The sequence below is a fragment of the Bolinopsis microptera genome, chromosome 12 (genome assembly GCF_026151205.1).
Source record: "Bolinopsis microptera isolate Bmic1 chromosome 12, MBARI_Bmic_1.0, whole genome shotgun sequence".
Taxonomy (NCBI): domain Eukaryota; kingdom Metazoa; phylum Ctenophora; class Tentaculata; order Lobata; family Bolinopsidae; genus Bolinopsis; species Bolinopsis microptera.
Genome location: NC_087083.1, coordinates 2,426,401 through 2,445,673, shown reverse-complemented (window position 1 = coordinate 2,445,673; position 19,273 = coordinate 2,426,401). Strand labels below are relative to the sequence as shown.

General features: G+C 35.8%; 3 protein-coding genes across 8 annotated transcripts in view; 1 reads left to right on the top strand and 2 right to left on the bottom strand.

Annotated features, from left to right (window-relative positions):
* Positions 1 to 10,445: 10,445 nt before the first annotated feature.
* Positions 10,446 to 11,704, bottom strand: LOC134824501 (sulfotransferase 1A1-like). Its single transcript, XM_063836406.1, has one exon. It carries the CDS (start codon positions 11,702 to 11,704, stop codon positions 10,718 to 10,720), a length of 987 nt encoding a protein of 328 aa, XP_063692476.1. The 3' UTR covers positions 10,446 to 10,717.
* A 1,123-nt stretch (positions 11,705 to 12,827) lies between these two features.
* On the top strand, positions 12,828 to 17,307 carry LOC134824500 (adipocyte plasma membrane-associated protein-like). Its single transcript, XM_063836405.1, has 7 exons — positions 12,828 to 12,834; positions 13,961 to 14,107; positions 14,324 to 14,465; positions 14,694 to 14,801; positions 16,047 to 16,132; positions 16,473 to 16,570; positions 16,726 to 17,307. Exons 1-7 carry the CDS (start codon positions 12,828 to 12,830, stop codon positions 16,939 to 16,941), a joined length of 804 nt encoding a protein of 267 aa, XP_063692475.1. The 3' UTR covers positions 16,942 to 17,307.
* The window catches only part of LOC134823993 (inositol-trisphosphate 3-kinase A-like), a 110,065-nt gene continuing 108,041 nt past the window's right edge, over positions 17,250 to 19,273 (bottom strand). For all 6 annotated transcript variants that reach the window (XM_063835614.1, XM_063835618.1, XM_063835617.1 and 3 more), the window contains one exon: positions 17,250 to 19,077. In XM_063835614.1, coding sequence (XP_063691684.1) covers positions 19,046 to 19,077 — 32 coding nt within the window. In that variant the 3' untranslated portion in view covers positions 17,250 to 19,045. The remainder of the gene's footprint in view (positions 19,078 to 19,273) is intronic.

Sequence of the window (19,273 nt, the reverse complement as noted above, 5' to 3'; positions counted from 1 at the left end):
CAGATTGATGAACTGCTTTCCAATCACTCTCTTCTAAAGTATAAATCCCTTGTCGAAATCGCCGGAGATAATTATAATCCATAAACACTTCACGCTCAGGGCTAAATAAATGTAATCCCTCAGCTGGCGCTTCGGGATTACATATTAACACAAAACTCGTGCGCTGCGCGCACTCGTATGTGTTTATCAGATCATCCCGCTAGCGCGGGATGATCTGTTATATAAACCCTTTGCGTGGCGGGTTTATGTTATTATATATACATTTTATTTTTGTGTCCGGTAGGGCTGCTCATGCAGCTCGTGAGCAGATGACATGATACTTTGATTTATATCAAAGTTATTATAACACACTACATAATACACATCAGCACTATAATCCCCCTATATTATTGATATTCATCGTCACTGACATTACATTCATTATTCCCACGGCCCAGGAATGCAGTGCATCTCCAGCCCCTATATACGACACAGCCCTTTATGATCGGCTTACATTGAACACGTGACGTGTTACCATGCATGGTTACAACAATTAGTGGCGACCTTTTCTAGAGTTGACTTTTATACAAGCTCCATTGTTTATTTATAAAATTATATATTAACTGTAATACGCCCGCTGGTGGATATAATCCACATCACCTCGACCCGCGGGCGGAAAAATCGTATAGCACTCGGGCCCGATGGGCCCTCCGTGCTATACGAAAATATGTCCTCCTCGGGCTAGCGCCCTCGGGGACATATGAAATATTGCACGCGCGTGCGCGTGCAATATTTTGTTCCGCCCGCGAGTCTCCGGTGATATGTTTATATATCATGTATAAAAGCAATATTAAATACCTACAGTATTTCATGAATCCAATGCTTGTTCAATCGACTCTTCAATCGACCGATGAACAAATATAAGGAGATTTTTTGAATGCGAGTAGTGTCCATGATCTCCACTTAACGACTGGTATTTGAAACCTGGACTGTAGCACTAACACTGTGATACCAAACAAAACGAATCGGCCACAACTATCTAACTATGGGTAACTTGATATTTTAGTTCCAATGTAAGGGCAGTAAAACAAGATACAAGGTATCACGTAACATCATCATATTGTATACTCTTACAGTCTTGAGTCTAACGGTCTACAATTTGACAGTATTACATACTGCCACAGAATTACATACCTACAGTATTTCATGAATTCAATGCTTGTTCAATCGACCCTTCAATCGACCGATGAAGAAATATAAGCAGATTTTTTGGGTGCGAGTAGTGCCCATGATCTCCACTAAAATTATTAGTATTTGAAACCTGGATCGCAGCACTAACACTATGGTACCAAACAGAACGAATCGGCAACAACTTATATAATATGTAACTTGATATTTTGAGTTCCAATGTAAGAATGTAGTCACCCATTATTCAAGGTATCATGTTTACATCATTAAATTATATACTCTAACAGTCGTGAGTCTAACGGTCTACAATTCGAATGTGTACAGAGTGTGTATAATACTTATCTTAAACAATAATCTCAGAATGTGTGTCTGTTTGTCTGTCTATCTGTTTTTCTGTGTGTCTGTGCGTGCGTGTGTTATTTCCGAGCGGCTTAATCAAAAACGTGGTTAGAGTTATGGGACTGGTTTTTTCGGTATAGTGCCGAGAAAACTCTGCCAAAGCCAAATGATAAAGGTTTTTTAAATCGGTCGGTGGTAAGTGGTTAAATTAATAGTTTTGTACCTCAAATGTGACATAAAATGGCCCTGGTGTCTAAAGTTAAACGCAGGGCTCGTATTAAGTGCAAATTTTAAAAAAACTTGCACATAACAAGTTTTATTCCTGATATTTTTGACATCGAATTAGAATTTTTTGAACTAAAAATAAATCTGCTGAACGACGTCCAATGAGCCTTAATACCTGAAAAACAGTAAAGAGGGTATAATAGTATATCATGTATAAAAGCAATATTAAATACCTACAGTATTTCATGAATCCAATGCTTGTTCAATCGACTCTTCAATCGACCGATGAACAAATATAAGGAGATTTTTTAATGTGAGTAGTGTCCATGATCTCCACTAAAAGACTGTTATTTGAAACCTGGACCGTAGCACTAACACTGTGGTACCAAACAAAACGAATGGGCAACAACTATGTAACTTGATATCTGAGTTCCAATGTAAGGGATGTACAATTAGTCACTGCCCACTATTCAAGACTTCAAAAGTTCAAGGTATCATGTTAACATGATTACATTATATACTCTAACAGTCGTGAGTCTAACGGTCTACAATTTGAATGTGTGCAGAGTGTGTATATTGTACGTGGGAAGTGCTTCAGGTGTTAAATCTTTAAATAGAATAGGGAGGGAGATCCTGACAGTTTAATATGGAGGGAGGGAGGGAGGGAGGGAGGGAGGGAGGGAGGGAGGGAGGGAGGGAGGGAGGGAGGGAGGGAGGGAGGGAGGGAGGGAGGGAGGGAGGGAGGGAGGGAGGGAGGGAGGGAGGGAGGGAGGGAGGGAGGGAGGGAGGGAGGGAGGGAGGGAGGGAGGGAGGGAGGGAGGGAGGGAGGGAGGGAGGGAGGGAGGGAGGGAGGGAGGGAGGGAGGGAGGGAGGGAGGGAGGGAGGGAGGGAGGGAGGGAGGGAGGGAGGGAGGCCGAGGCACATATTAGGTGCGATGGGTGCGGGATCGCACAATTTACCGTTTTCCGCACATTTCCGCATAATTTGTTGTTTTCCGCACATTTCCGCACATTTTGTAATTTTCTGCATATTTCCGCATAATTCAGCATTTTCTGCGTAAATTCGCATAATTTTGAAATTTTCGCGTTAAGATTTTCGAGTGCAAAAACCAAAATATGTTAAAAGTCGGGCCCTTTTAAGACCGTGACTCAGGCCCTTTCGGGACCCTGACCCAGGCCCTTTCGGGACCGTGACCCAGGCCCTTTTGGAACTCATACCTAGGCCACGTGACCCAGTTACCACGTGACCCAGGCCCTTTCGGGACCCTGACCCAGGCCCTTTCGGAACCGTTACCCAGGCCCTTCCGGGACCGTGACCCAGGCCCTTTCGGGACCGTTATCCAGGCCCTTTCGGGACCCTGACCCAGGCCCTTTCGGGACCGTGACCCATGCCCTTTTTGGAACTCATACCTAGGCCACGTGACCCAGTTACCACGTGACCAAGGCCCTTTCGAGACCCTGACTCAGGCCCTTTCGGAACCGTTACCCAGGCCCTTTCGGGACCGTGACACAGGCCCTTTTGGAACTCATGCCTAGGCCACGTGACCCGGTTACCACGTGACCCGGTTACCACGTGACCCAGGCCCTTTCGGGACCGTGACCCAGGCCCTTTCGGGACCGTTATACAGTCCCTTTCGGGACCCTGACCCAGGCCCTTTCGGGACCGTGGCCCAGGCCGTTATGGAACCCTCGTCGTTACCGTACTTCGATTATAGTGTATCAGTTATCATTCGTAACATCACCACATCATCTGATTACTCTATATCACATCACAACGTCATGGACCGTTTCCTAAAGAAACGAACAGCTACAGACAGTGACCCATCATCAAGCTCACCACACAAGAAACAGAAGATACCTGCATCAGCAAAACAAGGGGATAACTCAGCAGCATGGCGAGCTCAAGAGTTTGGTTCACATTACTTACGAATCTGGGGGAAACTGTTCTGTAAGCCCTGCAATACAGTTTTTTAGCGTTGGCTTTATTATAGTGGGCTTAATGGATCTTGGATCAAATGGTTCACAAGTACTGACGATCAATGCCAACAAAGCAACAAGCGTGTCACATATTTGCGATCACGCATGGGATCTGATTGACTCTATCAAGAGGCGTCTTCAAATAACTGTTTCCTGATCTCTACCAGATCAAGTCACTGTTCTCAGATCACCGAATCTCAATATAGGTTCAATCATGGTCTTAGTAAAGAACTACACCCTCAGTAACACATAAACAGACCTAGAGCGTTTAGAATTTCCAAAGTCCTTGAGAAAATGCAAAAAAAAACCGCACAATTCCCGAACAAATTTCGAAAAAATCGCCGCACATTTGCCGCATAATTGGTAAAATTTTACCGCACCTTACCGCACATTTTACCTTTATAGTCGGGTGCGGTACCGCATAATTTCGATTTTTTTACCGCACCTCATATGTGCCTCTGCAGTGAGTCAGGGAGGGAGGGAGGGGTGTAATTCAATGCCGATATAGATTTCAATTTTAATTTACCAGTAATTATATGATTAATGATTGATATCTCTTAATGAGTATTATAACTTTATAACCAAGTAATTAAGGTTTAACGACAAATCTCCATCAAGATTTGTTTGAATGAAACTTCTGTATTTAATTTTGATAACTGCAATTGAGTTTTAAAGTCTTGAAATCGTTTGTTTGTGGATTGAAAATACTTTAAAAATTCAAATATATGTTACGTTAAATTTAAATTTTCTTGCAGTTTTCTATTGCAGTTTGGTATTGTATCTCTATTATAATTCAAAGAATTATTCTGTATGTACGACCGCCCACGTGCAAATTAGATGAAAAATAGGAATTTAGGTAACAACCAAAAGGTTCCATAGCAACGGTGTTTTAATGCACACATGCACGTGTAAAGATTGTTTTAACGTCATTTTGATCGGTTTTGTGGTAATTACGGGTTGTGTTTAAAGTGTTTTATATTTGAATCGGCTGTATCTTCGGTTGAGATGGATATTTTTTGATGCGATTAAAAATTTCTTTCAAAGAATACTACTAGCTTCGTCCCTGTTACCACGGGCTTTCTAGTCTCTACTATAATTCAGAGAATTATTTCTGTATGTACGACCGCCCACGTGCAAATCAGACGAAAAAGCAAAAAGTTGCAAAGTAACCATGGCAACGAGGGTTGTCGGGTTGTTACACGCACGTGCACGTGCAAAGATTGTTAAAACGACATTTTTTATCGGTTTTGTTGATAGTACGTTGTGTTTAGTGCGAGCAACATTTTAATCGGCTGTATCTTCGGTTGTGTAGGATATTTTTTTACGCGAATTAAACTTACTAACAAAAAAATACTATTAGCGCACTTCCCTGTGACCACGGGTTTTCTAGTCTAGTATTACTATAATATTACAATTACATATTCAATTTGAACAAAGTATACAATCTTCGAGTGAATGTCATATCTCTGTATAGCAAATTATTCGCTCTAAGTTGAAAGTTATATTGAATATTAATACACTATGATATAATTATAATTATGATATAATTTTCTCTGTACAACTCAGTCACTTTCTCTGACATCTAAATTACTGTCAATACAGCGTTATTCTAACCGAGTAGCTATATTGCTGTGTACAAAGTGTTTTGAATGGTGTCATTACAAGAGTTCATCAATATAAAAATACCGTAAAGTGAGTACGTACACTACCTATACTATACGTATTTCTGTTATATTTAGCGAAATTCTCCTTATCCTTATTGATAATAATCATACTTTTCTTGTACTGCATATGTACCACCACCATCTGTCAATCTTTCTTGGCAGGTTTTCCGTTTTGTATGCGCGATAGTTCAACTGCAAACTACTCGTCTGTAATGTTAACTGTCAAGACATGTTCTCTGATAGTCGTCTTTCTCTGTACATCAGTTTACATCAGTTTTCTACAAAGTGATTTGAATATCACAATCAGGTAAGTCGACCTCAGCTTCCTATATATGAGCAAGCATATGATATACACTTTTAGTTTTGATGTTGTTAATAATGAACTGCACTGAAAAACTTTTGAAATATTCGGTTTAAATGGTATTAAATTTAGAGTCACCATATCACAGGGCTAAAGAAGGTTATGGATGGCACCATGCCAACTATAGGAAGCTTTCTTAGAGCTTTAGAGGGACCGTAGGACTAAACAGATATTTATAATTGTATTATAACACTATATAAGTGTTATAACACGTACAGCTTTATAGGCTTTATTTCAAAATGAAGTTTTCATCTTCATATTCCTCAGACTTCCACCGCCTGCTTGCACTAACCAGAGCCGTCTCGCTTGCAGTAGCGCGCGACCGCCGAACGGCAGCAGTGCCCCTGATCACGTGACAGTTGTTGATGAGAGCATGGTGAGGAGAGTTGTTGGAATCAGAGGCGGAGAATCTATTGTCTTCTACAAAGGTAACTCAAGTCCCAAAGACGGTGTATTTGTTTGGACTGAGAATTTGATAAACATTACGTTAGCCAGCATTTTGAATTTGAGTGGAACTTCAATATGAATATTATCACGTTTCAACTGATTTTACCGGATCAGGGAACCTGGTGACAGGAAGTTTGGACGGGAATCTTGTTGGATTTGATATCAACAATCACTCAGTAATATGGTCTGTACCCTGTCCACCTAGCTCACAAGGTAATGTCAGTTTCTTATCAGTTTCTTATCAGTTTCTTATCAGTTTCTTTTCAGTTTCTTATCAGTTTCTTATCAGTTTCTTATCAGTTTTTTATAAGTTTCTTATCAGTTGTCTTATCAGTTTCTTATCAGTTTCTTATCAGTTTCTTATCAGTTTCTTATCAGTTTCTTATCAGTTTCTTATAAGTTTCTTGTCAGTTTCTTATCAGTTTCTTATCAGTTTCTTATAAGTTACTTGTCAGTTTCTTATCAGTTTCTTATCAGTTTCTTATCAGTTTCTTATCAGTTTCTTATCAGTTTCTATTCAGTTTCTTATCAGTTTCTTATCAGTTTCTATTCAGTTTCTTATCAGTTTCTTATCAGTTTCTTATAAGTTTCTTGTCAGTTTCTTATCAGTTTCTTATCAGTTTCTTATCAGTTTCTTATAAGTTTCTTGTCAGTTTCTTATCAGTTTCTTATAAGTTTCTTGTCAGTTTCTTATCAGTTTCTTATCAGTTTCTTATCAGTTTCTTATCAGTTTCTTATCAGTTTCTTATCAGTTTCTTATCAGTTTCTCATCAGTTGTCTTATCAGTTTCTCATCAGTTTCTTATCAGTTTCTTATCAGTTTCTTATCAGTTTCTTATCAGTTTCTTATCAGTTTCTTATCAGTTTCTTATTAGTTTCTTATCAGTTTCTTTTCAGTTTCTTATCAGTTTCTTATCAGTTTCGTATCAGTTTCTTATCAGTTTCTTATCATTTTCTTATCAGTTTCTTATCAGTTTCTTATCAGTTTCTTATCAGTTTCTTTTCAGTTTCTTATCAGTTTCTTATAAGTTTCTTGTCAGTTTCTTATCAGTTTCTTATCAGTTTCTTATCAGTTTCTTATCAGTTTCTTATCAGTTTCTTATCAGTTTCTTATCAGTTTCTTATCAGTTTCTTATCAGTTTCTTATCAGTTTCTTATCAGTTTCTTATCAGTTTCTTATCAGTTTCTTATCAGTTTCTTATCAGTTTCTTATCAGTTTCTTATAAGTTTCTTATCAGTTTCTTATCAGTTTCTTATCAGTTTCTTATAAGTTTCTTATCAGTTTCTATTCAGTTTCTTATCAGTTTCTATTCAGTTTCTTATCAGTTTCTTATCAGTTTCTTATCAGTTTCTTATCAGTTTCTATTCAGTTTCTTATCAGTTTCTTATCAGTTTCTATTCAGTTTCTTATCAGTTTCTTATCAGTTTCTTATAAGTTTCTTGTCAGTTTCTTATCAGTTTCTTATCAGTTTCTTATAAGTTTCTTGTCAGTTTCTTATCAGTTTCTTATCAGTTTCTTATCAGTTTCTTATCAGTTTCTTATCAGTTTCTCATCAGTTGTCTTATCAGTTTCTCATCAGTTTCTTATCAGTTTCTTATCAGTTTCTTATCAGTTTCTTATCAGTTTCTTATCAGTTTCTTATCAGTTTCTTATCAGTTTCTTATCAGTTTCTTATCAGTTTCTTATCAGTTTCTTATCAGTTTCTTATCAGTTTCTTATCAGTTTCTTATCAGTTTCTTATCAGTTTCTTATCAGTTTCTTATAAGTTTCTTATCAGTTTCTTATCAGTTTCTTATCAGTTTCTTATAAGTTTCTTATCAGTTTCTATTCAGTTTCTTATCAGTTTCTATTCAGTTTCTTATCAGTTTCTTATCAGTTTCTTATCAGTTTCTTATCAGTTTCTATTCAGTTTCTTATCAGTTTCTTATCAGTTTCTATTCAGTTTCTTATCAGTTTCTTATCAGTTTCTTATAAGTTTCTTGTCAGTTTCTTATCAGTTTCTTATCAGTTTCTTATAAGTTTCTTGTCAGTTTCTTATCAGTTTCTTATCAGTTTCTTATCAGTTTCTTATCAGTTTCTTATCAGTTTCTCATCAGTTGTCTTATCAGTTTCTCATCAGTTTCTTATCAGTTTCTTATCAGTTTCTTATAAGTTTCTTATCAGTTTCTTATCAGTTTCTTATCAGTTTCTTATCAGTTTCTTATCAGTTTCTTATCAGTTTCTTATCAGTTTCTCATCAGTTGTCTTATCAGTTTCTCATCAGTTTCTCATCAGTTTCTCATCAGTTTCTTATCAGTTTCTTATCAGTTTCTTATCAGTTTCTTATCAGTTTCTTATCAGTTTCTTATCAGTTTCTTATCAGTTTCTTATAAGTTTCTTATCAGTTTCTTATCAGTTTCTTATCAGTTTCTTATAAGTTTCTTATCAGTTTCTATTCAGTTTCTTATCAGTTTCTATTCAGTTTCTTATCAGTTTCTTATCAGTTTCTTATCAGTTTCTTATCAGTTTCTATTCAGTTTCTTATCAGTTTCTTATCAGTTTCTATTCAGTTTCTTATCAGTTTCTTATCAGTTTCTTATAAGTTTCTTGTCAGTTTCTTATCAGTTTCTTATCAGTTTCTTATAAGTTTCTTGTCAGTTTCTTATCAGTTTCTTATCAGTTTCTTATCAGTTTCTTATCAGTTTCTTATCAGTTTCTCATCAGTTGTCTTATCAGTTTCTCATCAGTTTCTTATCAGTTTCTTATCAGTTTCTTATCAGTTTCTTATCAGTTTCTTATCAGTTTCTTATCAGTTTCTTATCAGTTTCTTATCAGTTTCTTATCAGTTTCTTATCAGTTTCTTATCAGTTTCTTATCAGTTTCTTATCAGTTTCTTATCAGTTTCTTATCAGTTTCTTATCAGTTTCTTATAAGTTTCTTATCAGTTTCTTATCAGTTTCTTATCAGTTTCTTATAAGTTTCTTATCAGTTTCTATTCAGTTTCTTATCAGTTTCTATTCAGTTTCTTATCAGTTTCTTATCAGTTTCTTATCAGTTTCTTATCAGTTTCTATTCAGTTTCTTATCAGTTTCTTATCAGTTTCTATTCAGTTTCTTATCAGTTTCTTATCAGTTTCTTATAAGTTTCTTGTCAGTTTCTTATCAGTTTCTTATCAGTTTCTTATCAGTTTCTTGTCAGTTTCTTATCAGTTGTCTTATCAGTTGTCTTATCAGTTTCTTATCAGTTTCTTATCAGTTTCTCATCAGTTGTCTTATCAGTTTCTCATCAGTTTCTTATCAGTTTCTTATCAGTTTCTTATCAGTTTCTTATCAGTTTCTTATCAGTTTCTTATCAGTTTCTTATCAGTTTCTTATCAGTTTCTTATCAGTTTCTTATCAGTTTCTCATCAGTTGTCTTATCAGTTTCTCATCAGTTTCTCATCAGTTTCTCATCAGTTTCTTATCAGTTTCTTATCAGTTTCTTATCAGTTTCTTATCAGTTTCTTGTCAGTTTCTTGTCAGTTTCTTATCAGTTTCTTGTCAGTTTCTTATAAGTTTCTTGTCAGTTTCTTGTCAGTTTCTTGTCAGTTTCTTATCAGTTTCTTATCAGTTTCTTATCAGTTTCTTATCAGTTTCTAATCAGTTTCTTATCAGTTTCTTATCAGTTTCTTATCAGTTTCTTATCAGTTTCTTATCAGTTTCTTGTCAGTTTCTTGTCAGTTTCTTGTCAGTTTCTTATCAGTTTCTTATCAGTTTCTTATCAGTTTCTTATCAGTTTCTTATCAGTTTCTTATCAGTTTCTTATCAGTTTCTTTTCAGTTTCTTATCAGTTTATTATCAGTTTCTTATCAGTTTCTTATCAGTTTCTCATCAGTTTCTTATCAGTTTCTTATCAGTTTCTTATCAGTTTCTTATCAGTTTCTTATCAGTTTCTTATCAGTTTCTTATCAGTTTCTTATCAGTTGTCTTCATATTTTTATAGATAATCTGGTAAGACGGGACTTTAATTTCCTGGTCTGAATTATAGTAGTGGTAAATGAAATTCTTATCTTTATACTGTGCGATTGAATAAAGATTATGACTATTTCTTTTTTGTGAATTGTTCATGTTACTAGGGAACTCAACAATCCAACTAGGCAGATTACGAAACCCACCAAGTATCATCTCCGTAGAGTGGGAAATTATGAATAATTGAAGACAACTTTTTTAAACGAAATCAAGGCTTATCTTACAAGTAAACTGGATAGAATTCGAACAAGACCTGATGTTATATAATCATAAGACACATAAATTATACAAGTAAATCTATAAATTATTAGAAACCCCTTCGGAAAATAAATGTTATGTTATTTAGATATCTAGTTTAGAACACGATTAAATTGCAAATTATTCGCTATATGTAAACCAGCATTGACTATTCATGGATATATTATATAGATATATAATATAAACAGATATGAATTATTGAGTTTACTTGATTAAGCCGCTCGGAAATTACACGCGAACGAACGAACACACACACATTTTGAGAATATTACTATTGATATATACAGATATGAATTATTGAGTTAACAGTGACTGCTCAAGACTACACCTAACATCTCCACCTACCTCATTAACTCGTTTAATAGGCTCATTAAAGTAAGCAGATTCCTCTTCACTCAAGTAATCGACCCATCCTCCTACTTGACCTTTCCTTACAAATACGTTATTTGAACCTTCAGTCACCCAGGAATAATTTAAGTTGTCGCTTTTCTGCATGTGCTTGAAACCGCTTTGTTTGAGAGTCTCGGTAATCCGTTCCTCGTCTACAGATAGACCCAGAAATTCTACTATTCTCCTTATCTCCCTCTCAGTGTCTTCCTTTAGATCTTCATAAGTTACAAACATGATGTTTTTCCTAGAGGACTGTTCGAGCCATTCTATATTGTGATCTTCCCAATGTCCATACATTGCCACGTCTTTATTTGCGTAGATTTCATTAAAATACTCACTGAATGTCATGGCACCACACTTGTCTCCGTATATTTTCTTCAGAGTTTTGATATGGTGAAAGTATGACACGGCTTGGTCTTTAGGGTTTCTGGAGCAGTAAATAAAACGAGCTGTGACCCTCAACTTCTCCGGCATCCAGCTCCAGTAATCATGAGTCTTGAACACTCGGGGTCCCTTCATCTTCTCAATATCCTCCAATTTTACTGACAATGAATCCTGTAACCAAGGAACTGACTTGTTGATTTGAACTATGGGTCCGTTGGGACAACCCACTAGATTGTACACAATGTTCTGGAGCCAAGTGGTGCCGCTTTTAGGGAATGTAGACACCACAATGTCGTCAGGTCGAGGTGTGAAAGCCTCAGTATGGAGAGCAGCATATCTTTCTGGTGGGCAGAAGTGAGGCACTGCAAGGTCGTTATAGACTTGGTTCGGGAAAAGATCATGCTTTCCAAAAGGTGGGCAGAAGTGAGGCACTGCAAGGTCGTTATAGACTTGGTTCGGGAAAAGATCATGCTTTCCAAAAGGTGGGGGACCATCCGGCCCATCCATATTCCTTAAATATATTAAGTAGATTTAGCTGGTGTTTGGTCAATATTCTTAAACTTTCTGTGACATTAAATATTACAATTCTTCAAAAAACTTCCCGCCAATGAGAACTTCAGAGTAATTTGATGGGAAGCTTGCCTGAAACCCTGATTACGGTCTAAAATGTGCATACACAGTCATATTATGTGCATATCTGATATCATGATCATATTATGTGCATATCTGATATCATGATCATATTATGTGCATATCTGATATCATGATCATATTATGTGCATATCTGATATCATGGTCATATTATGTGCATATCATGGTCATATTTTCTTCAAATTGCATACACAGTAACTCAGTAATAATTACCTTTGTCTACGACGAATTGGAAAATTATTGGTCAGTACTGCTGCTATTGAGCTTCCATTACCACAAAATGATACATTGCAGGTATTATCATTAAAACAAAATAATGTCTGACTGAAACAACGTAACATCTGACCGAAACAACGTAACATACGACAAATCAAATCAAATCAAAACATAATGATACATAATATAAGATCATCACAACTGTTCATAAAAATATCTTAATAATTCAAATTTTAAAACAACTTTTGGAATTATTTGCAATTGAAGTCATTCGGAGCTTCGGATTATCAAAATTTCGAAAGACTAGATCTAGTCTTTCGAAATTTTCATATCAAAAACAAATAAGGTACGATACAAATATAACTTATTAGCGCACAACCAAAATACCCAGCTAAAAGTAAACAGGAGATCGTGTTACCCCTAAGAAGAACAACTGCAAACCAAGGACAAGCTAGGAAGTTGAAATTGACAACTAGGAAGTTGAAATTTTTGACAGTTACTGATACTCCTCTGCAGATCCGGTCTCGCCCTTCAATTTGACATAACTCAATAGCTGAAGTAGCTCTGATACGTCCGATATGGTATAGTTGAAACTTTAAACTTACTCCTTGTTAAGTAGTTACTCGGTAGAATTAGAGGGTCTTCTAGATCTTCTCCATATACGCGGGACGAAATTAGACAAATTATAACTATCAGAAATTTAAACCAAAGTCAAATACAATCCTAGCAGACTTAAAATTTAACAAAATGTACACAGATTTGCATGCACGGTTAGTAAGTACATTTACAATTAATATAGCTAGCTGTGAGATATCGATGTTAGCAAAATTGAGCGTTATACTTATAGTAAGTGTAATAAGCGCCAAGCGCGAGCACAAAACTTTTTTCTCCGATTTCGATAAATTTGGTACCAAAAGTTGTCTAAAAATGTGAATAAAATAAATCCACCGTGTAGAATTTTCGCTAAAAATGCTACACGGCGCTTGTTCGCCGCGGGTGCTTTTTTCGCGCAAATTTTTAGTTTTTGGCCTATAACTTTCACATTTTCAATTATTATCACATAGTTATTATGGTATCGTAATCAGCTCACATTGAGACGAAACTTTTAGTACTATAATATTTTAAGATTTAAAGGAATTTTTTTTCAAAAGTTTTTAATCTGAACACAATTTTGAACAAATTTTCGAAAAATTTGGTACTTTAAATATTATAATTTTGGTACCAAAAGTTGCGTCTGATTAAGCTCATTACGATCCTGTAAGAATTATTTCAAAATATTCAATATTTTAGGAGTTACAAATACATACATTTTAAGCAATAAATTAACCATTTTTCGTCCTTTGTACACTTTTGCAATGCACACGAGGCCCACTTACATCTCGACGTTATCGTGCTACACGGTGAATTTTCATTATTCACAGTTAAAGGCAACTTTTGGTACCAAATTTATCAAAATCAGAGACAAAAAATTCTGTGCCAACTCATGGCGCTTATTACATAGACTATTACATAAGAATGTTTATTAACTTTAAGTGTGTACGTGAGTTCGTGAGCACGCACTGATAATACGTAGACTAAAAGATAAGTGGAGGATGAATACAGGAATCAAATCTGAATATTGCGTTCACATTAAACACTCGACTTGATACAGCATAGTAAGCTTTAATCTTACAATAAATCTTTAGCTGGAGGCCAGTCTTAAACTAAAAGGTTCTAATCGGACGTATCAGAGCTACTTCGGCTATTGAGTTATATGTCCAATCGAAGGGTAAGACTGGATCTTGATTCTGAAGGAGTAATTTTAGGGCCTACGAAATAATTTCTACCGGTATTTTGTCGAGCTGAACATCTTGCACCCTTAATTGAACTTCAGCTATTGACTATAAATATTTACAGGAAATCCGTGCAGAATTTTGGGTATCCGATCACTAGAGGACGTTATTTATGGGGTTGATGAACACGGTAGATTGTTCAAATTCCAAAACGCCAAGTTTACATGGTTGCTGGACGAGAATCACGCGGTTTTGAGGGATCTTAAACCAGGTTAGAACTTTACGAAGATTTATTAATAAAATTAAAATATATGCAGGTCAATCAGCTATTAGAATTTCTGTCCCATTTTCTAATATGATATGTCTTAAAGTTAAACAGATTATCATTAACTTTTTCTTCGGGAGGTCCAAAACTAGGGGGCAAATATCAAATATGAACCCTATTCGGTTTAATATTTAACGGTCATTCAAAATACTTTCATTCCAGGGTTTTTTAACGATCTGGTGGTTGTAAAGAAGATGATATACATTACAGATTCCTTTACATACCACCCAACATTCCACCCTCTACAGAGATTCTTTTCATTTGAAAATTCAGGACGAATTTTGGGGTACAACCTTGAAAACGGGTAACTTGTTTTGACTATCATTTTTACATGTTACACCGTAGATATTCCAGTTTCCACGCGGTGCATGTTCCTTTTGTGCTCACAAAACCAGCTGATAAGTGATAGTTATAGTTATAGTTTATACTAATAGAGACTTTAAGCATGTGCCTAAGTATTTCTTATTATAGTTTCTTTATTTATATTCTAAAATTACCACCAACATCTAAATAGTAAATTGTTTCTTTATAGGGAGTTGAAGGTTGTAGCTGATGGCTTGTATCTACCAAATGGTATCGAGTTGTACCACGACAATCGTTCTCTGCTAGTTTCTGAGTGCTCCATGTTCCGGGTTGTAAGGTAAAGGTTAATATCAAATATATTAACATGTAATTTATAAAAGAAGTATAACTCTATAAGGTATTGTAAGAGTAGCATAGTCACCCAACCTTGGTAGTGATTGATTATGGAAAACAAGCGCAAGCGGAGTTTTTTAAATTTCATTTTAAAATTTGGTGCACGGTTTTAGTTTTCCATTTCCAGTTCCACTATGTTCTGTTTGGTTGGTAAGTATGAAAATGTATATGATCATCAAAATCGAAGTACAACGTACTTTTAAAGCACCACGCACTGTACTAGTACTACTACTTAAGGTACTTCTAAAGTAAAATTGCGAACTTTTCGTTGCCTCAAATAGTGTATTTCATGATTCTTTAAAAGTTTAAATAGCAACATTTATTTCCAAAAGTGACTGGCAGTTTAATGCTACACAGCGCCAGTGTGCCGCGTGTACAGTGTAAACTGTAACTATGTAAGTGTCACCCCACGTGAGTGCTTTGCAGGATTTGACTGGGCGATCGAGTCAAGTACAAAGAAGTGCCGGCAGGCGTCCGACCCTGAGGGGCTCCCGGGCTGTTATAGCAGCTGAATGGGACCACCCTTAGATCGCTCACCTGGCCTTATCTTTTATTTTATTCCGATAAGATTACAATTGTTTTATTCGAAAGATAATCTCGAACATTCTTCAGTGGAATAAACGATCAGGATTCGGTTTATATCCACTCATTTATAAGGAGGCCGTGATAATGCAAAGTGGCAGCTCGTTATTGAAATATTTGGAAAACAAGATGTAGCCTATTTACCTTCTTCAGATCTCTTTTAACTAGTTATACTTATAACAAAAGGGAGACCCACATATTCAATCCCACAATCCCACAGAGTATAGCTTCAAAATCGTGTGCTTGTGTGGTAAGTTAATGTATAACTATAACTGTAAAGGTCACGCATTAACTCGCTTACAACTCTCAAAACAAATTTCTATCATTGATTACACATCTTTATTATTCATGGTAGACAGGTACAAAGGGATACTGTGATGACTTGATTGTTGTAACTTGTTATGAAACTATTAGTATTACTATTACTATTTATATTATATACTGAAGTTATTATCGATTAGATAATGAACCTGTATTTATTCTCGTTATTGTTAGATAGAGTAAAGAATGCAGCCCAATTTCTCGAAAATTATCTACTCCAATTTTAGTTTATAAATTGATTGAAAACATAGCTTTAAAATTATAACTACATTTTTTGATTTTTCAGGTTTGACATCGAATCAAAAACAATATCACCGTTTATTGAAAACACTTTTGGTGCTGTTGACAACATTCGTCGATCAAACGACGGAGGTTTGTCAGTTTTGTTTAAATAATATAAATATTATATAAACATAATGCGGGATTAATGATTAAGGAGATGATGGATAGGACCTGTTTTTAGTTCTACAATCTATAACATATAAAGATATTTGAGATCATAACAGCTTTGCTTGTTTAATTAATAATAGAAGCTCTTAATATCATATGTAATGTCGGGTTAACACTAACATACAGTACCGTGGTCCGTGGTTCAAAGATTCTTTACATATTTATAATCAATGTAGACATATTACATAGTCAATAGTATGTCATGAGGTTCATAAATTTAATTTTTAAACTTTGGTTTGAAAGACAACAATTTAACTTTTAGGATATTGGATTGGGTTGTCAGCTACCAGATTTACTTCGTCATCATTGCTCGACTTTCTCGGGAGATATCCAGCCCTTCGGCACATATTGACCAACAAGGTTTCATAAATTGTACTTATTATTCGTCTATGCTAACTACTTTCAACTAAGAATTGGCCAATTATAGTAATTGAAACAGTAGATTTGAAATTATTTATGTGAGTCAGTCCACAGTTAGACTTAGACTAAGCTAATAACTAACAACCACAACCCAGGCGCTGCTCCCTCTGCTCCTTCTACACGACACTGTATATGGTACAGGTCCCGCCCTTTACAAGGTCGACTCTAAAGGCGCTACTCTTCATCTGCTGACAGACCCTCACAAACTGACAAAGACAATCTCATTCAGCGAGATTCATGAGATTGGAGAACAAATCTTTGTTGGGACTCCCTTTTCTCCGCACATTTTTGTGTTTCTTAATTTGAAGTGATGAAATACTCTCGACAAACATTTGGGGTTTTAAATTTTAGTGCTATTACTACTAGTACTATAATATTCTTTTAATATTACTTACTATATACTAATTTCACATTAATTGTCAGAAGTTTACAAATCAACATACCTTATCGGCCTTAATCTAGCCAACCAAGAAGCTTGCCCGGCCATACACAAAAGCTTAAAATTTGGAATAAGTTAGTATCAAGTATTAAATAAATGTATACATTTATGATTTTCATTTATGGGTTTAGAATTAGAGGCATTAAGTTTAAAGTTTAAATTAACTTAATAAAACGACAGTTTTTGATTCAAGATATCTATCATATAATATACAAAATATATATATTTTCAAATTCTTAAAAACAAAATATTTGTTTTTCACTCAAGTCGCAGCTCATTAAAAATAATCCCGTGCGAGATGACGCCATCACACGCGCGGCTGTGACGTCATCACGCATAAGATGACGTAACCACGACGTCATTGCTGACGGTCTTAATAGCCCTTACAACACGTGAAACACCTCAGTTTTTCACAACAACCAGTACACAGTCCAGAGATATGGTACACTTTTTTAAGTTTTGAAAAACAGACGTTAAAAACGGTTAATATTCAACGATTTTAGAGTTAAAGATTCCTACTACAATCGCCAAACCTAAGATTGGATGAAAATTTGGATAAATTCCGGAGATACTTGCGGAGATAACAGGGTCCAGTAACAAACAAACTCACTCATTATACAGCTTCACTAAAAAATAACTTGATCCCGCTGCTCGCGTTAGTCTCGTAGCAATATGATAGCAGATTATTATATATCACTTAAAAATTGAAGTAACAGTTCGACAACTTCAATATACTTGTATACATAATGATCTATACAGTGAAAAACACAATAAAATAAATCTATACCTACCACACGTAAGAGGTACAACAACAAAAACTGGGGATACACTATTAATTAATTAATTAATTAATTAATTAGTTAATTAATTAGTTAATTAATTAATTGAACACTAGAATCACTGGGGATACAACACTCGCCGTTATCATTTCAACTCAAAATATCATAACTAAATGTAAAGGCATAATCCTTACATATCATCACCAAACACATATCTCTAAAACAATCTCAGATTTTTTGAAAATAATTATAATTCGCGTGAACTAGGATCACGGTTAAAGTCTACATATCTACCGTGGTGGTTAATTAAGGAGAGATCCAACCCATGAGTCATAAACATACTTTACGACAACATAAATATATATTGTGGGGTACTAGATGCTATTAAAAACTTTGGTATCAGTAGACAGCAGGAATTCAGGAGCACTAGACCAACAGGTTTTGTCATCTTTAAGGTGAGGACAGTGATTATATTTTATTGGCGTCCAATCCACGTCGACAAGATCCATCAGATGAGAAGTGCTCGTATTGGTCAACGACCGTGCGAAGAGATCATATCCTTAAATGTTATGACATCCCCAGTATTTATGAGTAAAATAATGTTTTCGGAACTGTAATTTCTTTGGAGTATTTGCATCTTCGAGAAAAAAAATGAATTGACAATAATGCCATGGTGACACTGATGAAACCCAACTGAGCCTGAGCCTTTGGAAAATATCCTTTTCTGTGGACAATTTGTCAGAGAAAATCACAATAGTTGTGTCGATGAGGATAATCTAGATAAAACCACAATTAAAACACGTCTTGTACCGGATAGTACCGGAAAGAAGAGAAAGAGATGATCATGTCCACTACTTTATCTACAAATTAGAACACCCCGAAATTAAATTCCCTGTTAAGAGAGAGTAAGAGAGAAGGAGAGAAGGAGAGGGAGAGAAATCCTCGTGTTCTGCTCCACAATGTCCAGTAGAATATACCGCACACACAAACCACACGTGACGTCATCAAACTAACACGTCACGTGACGTTAAAATGGTCACGTGACGTCACATCGTCAACCTTGATGTCAGCGCGACGCGCGCGTTCGTGACACGTGCGCTCGTGACACGTGCAAATATATCTCCCGCGGACAGGTGCGGATGGTGGTGAACTCTCGATACACTACTATAGTTGTACATCTTGAAGGAGGCTGCGTCTTCAGCCCACAGCAGGCTGGTCATCCTCCAGACCTACAGGAAAATGCAATGTTAAATAAATATTTTATCTATAATATGTTTAAGGGTGTTAAAAGGTATTTTTAATTGAACCCAAGCAGGTGCGATTCCACGTTTATTTGGCAACACAATTAGTAATTCCTATATTTTTTCTAGTAAGGATCCGAATATAGTAGGAAGCTTAAGGAAACAGCATATTTGTTCAAACTGT

Coding starts and splice junctions, on each gene's coding strand:
- LOC134824501 (XM_063836406.1), bottom strand. CDS start 11,704: ATGGATGGGCCGGATGGTCCCCCACCTTTTGGAAAGCATGATCTTTTC.
- LOC134824500 (XM_063836405.1), top strand. Junction 14,466..14,693: donor GGGTACAACCTTGAAAACGG/GTAACTTGTTTT, acceptor GTTTCTTTATAG/GGAGTTGAAGGTTGTAGCTG. Junction 14,802..16,046: donor TCCATGTTCCGGGTTGTAAG/GTAAAGGTTAAT, acceptor TTGATTTTTCAG/GTTTGACATCGAATCAAAAA.